Source organism: Sus scrofa, chromosome 7, assembly GCF_000003025.6.
Source record: "Sus scrofa isolate TJ Tabasco breed Duroc chromosome 7, Sscrofa11.1, whole genome shotgun sequence".
NCBI classification, from domain to species: domain Eukaryota; kingdom Metazoa; phylum Chordata; class Mammalia; order Artiodactyla; family Suidae; genus Sus; species Sus scrofa.
Window position 1 is genome coordinate 75,620,888 of NC_010449.5, and position 8,860 is coordinate 75,629,747.

The 8,860-nt window shown below is 41.8% G+C and overlaps 1 protein-coding gene across 2 annotated transcripts; it reads right to left on the reverse strand.

Moving 5' to 3' along the window:
* NGDN (neuroguidin) lies at positions 447–8,560 on the reverse strand. 2 transcript variants are annotated; one of them, XM_021098198.1, is made up of 11 exons: positions 8,371–8,436; positions 8,106–8,165; positions 7,431–7,502; positions 3,625–3,762; positions 3,313–3,397; positions 3,180–3,232; positions 2,813–2,936; positions 2,557–2,725; positions 1,272–1,428; positions 1,075–1,132; positions 447–621 (listed from the first exon to the last, which is right to left on the reverse strand). In XM_021098198.1, the coding sequence occupies exons 1-11, from the start codon at positions 8,419–8,421 to the stop codon at positions 602–604; spliced, it is 987 nt and encodes a 328-aa protein (XP_020953857.1). In that variant the 5' UTR covers positions 8,422–8,436; the 3' UTR covers positions 447–601.

Consider the following 8,860-nt stretch of genomic DNA (forward strand, 5'->3'; position numbering starts at 1 on the left):
AGGAAGAAAATAAAAGCATTAGAGAAGTAGAGGCAAGAGTAACTCTTGGTGATGAGGAAAGGGTCTATCTGGCTTTCAATTACAGTCAAGCAGGAAAGGAGGTTTCCTGAACCACTAATGCCACCTGGTGGCCAGCAAGATAAATTAATAAATCTTAAAATCTATATATTCCGGATTATCTGTATTACCACTATGACAACATATACAGGATTTGGGAAAATGTGGGGTTGAAAGAGTGGATTATGCTACTCTAATCTCTTAATATTTTTTGGTTAAATAGCCAATTTCTAGTTTCTGTGAAAATATATTATCAGAGAAAACCATATAAAACCAACTTTCTCATTCTCCCCAAAATCTCATCTTTCCCTTTTCCATCACCCTCTCATCTCACCAAAAACACCTGATACCCAGTGATTCCATTCATACAATACATGTGCAAAAGGGGCTTCAATTTAAAAGTAAAATCAATTTTATTAATAAACATCTTTCCACATGTCCAGAGCAAATTAATTAATGAATTCCAAGGGAAAAAACACACATACAGTGAAATTAGAAGTATCCCAGGATGACAAAAAATAGACATAAATATGTACACCCATAATCACCGCCGCCTCCGAAAACCTGAAAGGAAGGGAAACCAAGAATGAGGTGAAGGACAGCTGGAAAGCAGAAGGGACAGAAAAAAGGACATCTAGAGAGAAGGGTCCAATAGGAGTAGCTCCTCTTGGCAGTACTCTCTATATTCTCCCAGGACAAAAGATTACAATTAGGAAGGAAACTGAAATGGGATAATGGTTCTTTCAAGTGACACTTTTATAGTTACTTAAGGAAGCCTGAACAAGAGCTATAGGATCTTCAGAGATAGAATCCAGAAATCTCTTGTGAATGATGCTGATTTTTCAGCTTGGGAAAGAAAAAAAAAAACAAAGGCCACACCTTGAAAGAGATTAATGCCCAGTATGTTAGAGACACTATAGGGGTTGGTAAGACCTAAGATGGCAAAGCCAGAGTTGGCATCTCCATTTGTAAACCCCATCCTGCACCTGATCACCCAAATCCTAGCCATTCACTGACCTTTTTTCTTCCGACCTTTCTTGGGTATCTTCTTCCGCCTCTTAGTAAGATTCTGATCCTGGAGACACAAAGAGAAGGGAAGGAATGGAGTGTACTTCCATGTGTTGATGTCACTCCCCAAGTTCCTCACGGTAATGCCACGTACACTGAGCTGAAATGCAAGAAGGTGGCCTCCCACCCTTGCATCAGGACCTCACCTCATCAAGATGAGGGGTTCCTCCTGTCAAAGCACTGATGTCACTGAAGTGTGTGAGGGAATGAAGTTGTGAGCTCATGATACTTGCTCGTTTTCGCCGTCCTTTCTCTCGCTTACTGACACTTAAACGCACCATCATGCTCTCCTCATAGTTAATCCTGCCAGAGAAATACAGACACGGTTTCTGGCATGCTCAGTCCATACAGGCAGAAAGCTGCAGCCAAGCACCAGGCCCAGGCATTTACTTACCGTTTGTTCAGTCAGTCACAGCAGGTTAACATGGTATTTAGTGAGATGACAATCAGTGCTCCTCAATGAAATGTTCTTTGTGCTAGAACCTCCCTCCTCCCCAGAGATGAACTCACAGCCCATCCATATAATTATTTACACCATGGTTATCAGAAAACTGCTGTCTCACCTCCATAAGCAGGATGCCCTAGACGGGCCCTCTCACTCAAATCTGTCAACTGTAGAGATGACCACCTGGGCAAAGTTGATGAGTCTGTGTTCAAGTTACAACCGCTTTTCTACTTTCTCCCCTGAACTTACCTAGCTCTCTCCACGCTGTTATAAAAACCTGACTTCCTTGCCTTCTGCACAACATTAAGAGCTGTGATAGTGAAACAGAATTTTAAAGCCCTACTAGATAGAATTGCATATATTTATCTCCAGGTAGCATTTGCTTAGCCTCAACAGTTGAGGAAAATTAAATTAAAAAAAAAAAAAAAAGACACATACCCCTAGTTTTATATTCCACTTTTTTTTTTTTTTTGTCTTTTTGCCATTTTTAGGGCCGCTCCCAGGCTAGGGGTCGAATTGGAGCTATAGCCTCCGGCCTACGCCAGAGCCATAGCAACACAGAATCCGTGCCTCGTCTACAACCTACACCACAGCTCACGGCAACGCCGGATCGTTAACCCACTGAGCAAGGCCAGGGATCGAACCCACAACCTCATGGTTCCTAGTCGGATTCGTTAACCACTGCGCCACGACGGGAACTCCTATACTCCACTTTTTAAATAATGTGGGTTCTCTTAGAATCAGACTTCTCTTAGAATCATACTCATTCAAAGCAAAAGAACAGATCTCCACAGCATACAAAACAATTTCTTTCTTTTAAAAAATGTAAACGACTCTTTCTGGTTGCCGCTTCCAGCAGCTTAAAGCAGAATCTCAGTACCCAGACCAAGGACTGAACCTGGGCCGCAGCGGTGAAAGCACCAAATCCTAACCACCACACACCAGGAAACTCCCACAAAACAATATCTAACTGTAAGAACTCGGACCTGTGTTGATCCTCCTGGCTCTGGCGAGTAACATGAGGATGTCGAGCATCACGAATTTCCTCTGGGGCATCTGAGTACTGCTCCTTTAGTTCACGAATGACAGAGCTGCTCAATGCCCGTCTCTTGGCTCGTTCTAGGCGCTTCTTCTCCCGCTCAGCTTCTGTTTCATCTATGCGATAAAAATCAGCAAGGGTTATCCCAGAACAGAGAAGAGAAACACAATTCATGGTGAGAAGGCAGCAGCCACAGTTCATACCATAATGCACTGGAACCAAGCGTGGGGGAACATATTTCTTAGCTATCGCTTTTCCAGATTTCTTCCCTGAAGCCCCAGACTGGCCTTCCTCTGCTTCATCTTCCTCTTCATCCTCAGAGTTCAACTACAAAATCAACATAATGTCCACAAACTTAGCAAGTGTTAGTCACACAAGCAATAAGAAACCCCAAAGCTAGAGTACCTGGGGAGGTGGGACTATGAACAAAAAGGAGAAAGGGGAATCTCACATTCAACATCCTAAGGCACAAGGTGGGAATCAACAATGAAGTAGTAAGAGAATCCAGGGAGGTCCAGGATCACAAGGCTCATTCAGGCTCAGATCCCTCAGGACAATGGAACCTCTTACCTTGCTCATCATATTGCTGGGATGAGGCTTAAAACGGAGTGGGTCATTCTCACCTAAAATAAAAGACCCAAGAGATTTTACAGGATTTGGAACTTTATGAATGACCCCTCCCCACAAAGCTCCCCCGACTTACTGAGGCTGCCTGTCACTGCAGTCTTGACCAGTTTGTCAATTTGATACTTCAGTTTTTGGTCCAAAGGACGAAGCTTTTCCAAAACCTATAATATAGTTAAACAGGATTACATGTCCTTCTTAACATGAAGCAAACCCCAAAGTCTCTACATTAGAGATGCCAGATAAAGCAAAACAGGCACAAAGCAGAGCAAATGAAGACAAATGCTTTCTTTCATTTGCTTTCCTCCCTTAAATGAGAGCTATAGTATGATGGTCCTAGAGTTCAGAACTTAGAAACCTAAAACTCTTTAAGGTGCCAAATGCTTCATACCGTGCGAATCTCCACCAGTCTCAAAACTGCAGCATGTCCCTGAAGAGACCCTCCTGAGGCTTTGTGTAGGATGAGATGGCTCAAATCCATAAGGTACATGAGCAACAGCTGATCTTTCACTTCCAAAAGGCTGAGACCCTGAGTTGAACAAAACAGTGAGACATGCAAATTCGGTTCTAACCAGAGAATGAGGAAGAGAGCCTAGGGCAAACAGGATAATTTTTTCCAAGTTCAAATTTTTCCCCTATCACTTCACATAAGGTATCTGGAGTAGTCTCAAGGAAGTCGCTGTACCTAAAATGGCCACCACAGAGAAAATTATGCTAACATCACAGAAACAAAACTCAGAGAATTACTGGAAGACAGTAAGAGCAAGAAAATCAGGAGTTCCCGTTGTGGCGCAGTGGTTAACGAATCCGACTAGGAACCATGAGGTTGCGGGTTCGATCCCTGCCCTTGCTCAGTGGGTTAACGATCTGGCGTTGCCGTGAGCTGTGGTGTAGGTTGCAGACGCGGCTCGGATCCCGAGTTGCTGTGGCTCTGGCATAGGCTGGTGGCTACAGCTCCGATTCAACCCCTAGCCTGGGAACCTCCATATGCCGCGGGAGCGGCCCAAGAAATAGCATCAACAACAACAACAACAGACAAAAAGACGGAAAAAAAAAAAAAAAAAAAAAAAGACAAGAGCAAGAAAATCAATAAAGCATCCCCTGAAATGACTATAGCAAGGTTTCTCAAACTCAGAGCTATTGACGTTTGGGGACAGATAATCCTTTGTTGTTTAGCGCTGTCTGGGCAGTAAGGATGCTGAGCAATACCCCCAGCCTCTACCCATTGATGCCGTCCCCCAAGTTTTGACAACCCAAAATGTCTCCATACAGTGAATTTTAAATTAGTTTAACCAATAACTGATTTTATCCCCATACAATAGAATTACATGATACAAGTAAGAACAATGATCTATACAAACTGACATGGAATTAATTCTATGTCGATACACTTTGTACATGGTGTAGAAACCGTGTAGAAAGTTTGAATAATGTGGTTTCAATTAATGGGACACAGTATGATATGTGCATTTTATATATATAGAAAGATGTCTGAAAGATAACACAATTAACAAATGCTATCCTTGGGGATAGAGACAAAGGAAAAACTGGAGTACTTGTACTGTAAAAGTGCTTTTCTATCAAGCATGTATAACTTTTATAATAAACGAAAGAAAAATGAACTTCAGTGGTTATCTCAGAATTTAATTACATTGGTTTTTCTTGTGATTTTATGCATCTTCTAAACTTTCTAAAATTAAGTGTCTCACACTTACTAGCAGAAAATCCTAATTTATTATTTTAAATAAAAAAAGTTACATGTGTAAGCAGACTTACAGTTTTTTTAAAAAGTCACCGTGACTGAATAAAATGAAAATGAAAAAGACCACAGCCTGTGGGAGACCTATTTCAGACAGGTTATATACTCTACCTAAAATTACACAGTTATAGGAGTACAGCTGCGATTCATACTCAGTCTGACTCGAAAAACCAAGCCCTGGGCATCTTTAAATCAACATGCTAAGCTCTTGCGATCAATGCTAGCATGACACAGGAGGACAAGGAAAGGATTTAAAGAGAGACAAATCAAGTTTAACTTTGAATTAGGCATTCAATAGTCAAATAGTGGGTAAATTATTACCTCAGTCTCCTTTCCTTTCTTTTCCTGCCCACAAAAGTAATTATGAGGCTCAAATAAGATGTGAGAGCACTTTGTAACCAGTAAAGCACCTACTAAAAGTCTTCGATCCTGAAAGTTAATAAATATCTGTTCAACAAACATATAGTGATCTAAAATACAAAAGAGCAGCCCAACTCAAAAAGGTGTTAGAATGGATCAAAGCATGGCACTCAGAAAAAAAGACAGCCAAGAATTTGAGAAATAGGCTCTTCTGACATGCTTGGGCACTGTCAAGTTCAAAATGGGTTACAAGTGAATGAGAGAAAAACAAGGAATAAAAAGCAAAGATTGAAAAATGAGAAACAAGGAGTTCCCGTTGTGGCTCAGTGATTAACAAACCCGACAGTATCCATGAGGACTCAGGTTCTATCCCTGGCCTGAACAGTGGGTTAAGGATCTGGTGTTGCCATGAGCTGTGGTGTAGGTCGCAGACGTGGCTCAGATCCCATGTTGTGGTGGCTATGGCACATGTCCGCAGCTACAGCTCCAATTAGCTCCCTAGCCTGGGAACATTCATATGCTGTGGGTGCGGCCCTTAAAAAAAAAAAAAAAAAAAAAAAAAAAAAGGTGTGTGTGTGTGTGTGTGTGTAGGGGGGGGGGAACATGACAGGAAAGGTCAGGAGTTCCCATTGTGGCTCAGTGGTAACAAAACTGACTAGTATCCATGAGGATGTAGGTTGGATCCCTGGGCTCACTCAGTGGGTTAAGGATCTGGAATTGCCGTGAGCTGTGGTGAAGGTCAAAGACTTCTCAGATCCCATGTTGCTCTGGCTGTGGCGGAGGCCAGCTCTGCAGCTCCAATTCCACTCTGGCCTGGGAACTTCCATGTGCTGCAGGTACGGTCCTAAAATGCCAAAAACAAAAAAAGTCAACTAAAATGAATAATGAGGAAAAAAAGGCAAATGAAGATACATCAAAAATTCACTTAGCTATCGTTCTAAAACACAAATCTGCTATAAATCTCATGCTTAAAAATCCATCAATGATTTTTATTAATGATAATGATTTTCATATTTCTGTTGAATATTTTGCTTAAATATTTTAGGAGAAAGCTCAATACACAAAATAGGTAACACCCAAATTTTCCAGTTCAAGCAGGTATGAGGGATCCAGAGACCTTCTATATTGCCCCGTACCCAGTGATTCCCTGAGAAGGTTCTACAAGATCTAAATTTGAAAACTACCATATTTAATTTTAAGATACACATCATCTTGACATTTTGACATCCCTGAAGTCAGGATACATCTTTAAATCAATGATATCTTAGCATTATGGCATAGATTAAAGAGCAGCATTTTTTTCTTAATATATTAAGTGATATATCCCCAATTAACAGTATTTTAAATTAAATGAAATACAACAGTAACTCCTCAGTTGGCTTACAAAGCACTTTACACAAAATGACTACTCTTCCAGTTTTATTTTCTTACCCTTTCCACCCCAACACACACAAAATGTACAGCCAACCACCCTACATGACTTACCTCCTTTCCCAGAATATCACCATGCTTTTACGTCTTTGTAAATTTGCACACGTTGTTTCTTTCTGTCCCTCTGACTCCCATTTATTTCTCACAATTCCATTACCTCTTTTGAAACGCCCTAACTTCCTTTGCTCCTCTGGTAATTATTTAACCTCACTCCTCAGCCTGCACAGCCGCTCATCATGAGTCAACATGACTGCTACCGCTTATACCTATTGCTTTCACCTGCCTCCTCTACTAGACTTCAGCACAGAAACTGGATTTTACTCATCTTCGAAGCTCCAGCACTTAGGACACAAAAGATACTCATTAATCTACAATGGAAAGAACTGCTGAGAACATCAGGTCAGGAGTTCCCATTGTGGTTCAGTGGGTTAAGGACCCAACACTGTCTCTGTGAGGATGTGGGTTTGATCCCTGGCCTTGCTCAGTTGGTTAAGGATCTGGTGTTGTCATGGCTATGCCTTAGGCCCCAGCTGTAGCTCCAATATAACCCCTGGCCCAGGAACATCCATATGCCCAGGTGCAGATGTAAAAACAAAACAAAACAAAAACCATCAAGTCAAAGGATGCTTGCTCTTCAATTGTCTTACCTTTTCTGTAGGAAAGGCCTTAGCTTGAACTTTTTTGGTCAGGGCTTGCACTTGTGCAGTGACAGCTATCACCTGAAATTAATCCAAACAAAACAACTGACTAGAATACATCAGGTCATCTCTGTGAGCTGTGAAGGGCAAAAGCTAAACAATGCCACCTAAAAACTATCTGGAACACTGCCTAAAGTACATCACTCTCTTATTTTCAGTTCTGGGAAAACAGAAGAAACAGCTTTTGATACTTCTTCAAAAGACAGAAAAAACTTTCTACTTCTTTAAAAAGGTAAAGAGACCATCTTACCAAACCATGGGAAAGGGATGAGAACACTGTAGCTTTGTACAGACTGAACTTTAAATACATAGAATTATATAAAAGTATATTATCTGGGCACTCAAATGGTAAACTATATCACCTCTCTCAGTTTCCTTAGCTATAAGAACAAAAGAAACTGATTCATTTGCTTTTTTCCTGGAGTTTTTGTATTCTTTCAGAGGCAGAAATCAATTACTTTTCATTGTAGCCTGAAAAGGTTTGCATTAAATCATTTTGCTCTTATGGTATTTGGTTATTCAAACATACGCTCCCAAATCACCAAAGTTTAGAAGTGAGGCACACAAAGTCAAAGCTCATCAGTGACTAATACTAATCTATTCCAAAGGGGTGCCATTACTCACCTGTTCCTGAAGGTTTTTCAAAAGTGCCACAGCATTTGGCAGGTCCGACTCCAGCACCTCCTACCGAAGGGAGAAAAAAGAAAAGCCATTCTTTCCTTAGGATTATAAGACCTGACGTCTGTGGTGGAAAAGTCCCCTCTCTCCTTCAAACATCCCAGACTTCCTGCCTTCTCACTGTGGTATACAAGCAGCCTCGCCTCACAGCCGGCCGGCCCCTCACGTTACTGGAAAGAAGCTGTAACCCCCAACCCCGTCTCCCTATTACTGTTTTTGTCCCGCTGTGGCAGGAAGAACGCCTCCCTGAAGCAACTTTCATCACCACGCTTCCCTCGCGTCAATAATTTGCCTCAAACCACTGCGGGGAAAAGAAACGTCCACAACAGCAAGCCTAGGAAGGATACACACGACACTTACCGGCGCCGCCATCTTCACAAAACCCGCCCCTTCCGGAACCGTACTTCCTGAGAGCTGATGTCTTGATGGACTTAACTGGCTTGCAAATCTAAGCCAATAGGAATGGGGGCTCTCTTACTTCCGGCCCGAACAGGATGTACGAGAGGAAGGGCCGGGACCGGCCAATGAAATAGAAGAACTGGCTAAATTCGTCAGACTTAGGAGGTGCTCTCACCACTTAAAGATGCTCTTGGAAAGAAGCGTTTGATTCGTAGATTGAGTAGACTGATTGGAGCTAAGCCAATAAAAACTGAGAAAGTGATTGATTGACTGTTGGAAAGGTCCAATAAAAAAAGGAGTTA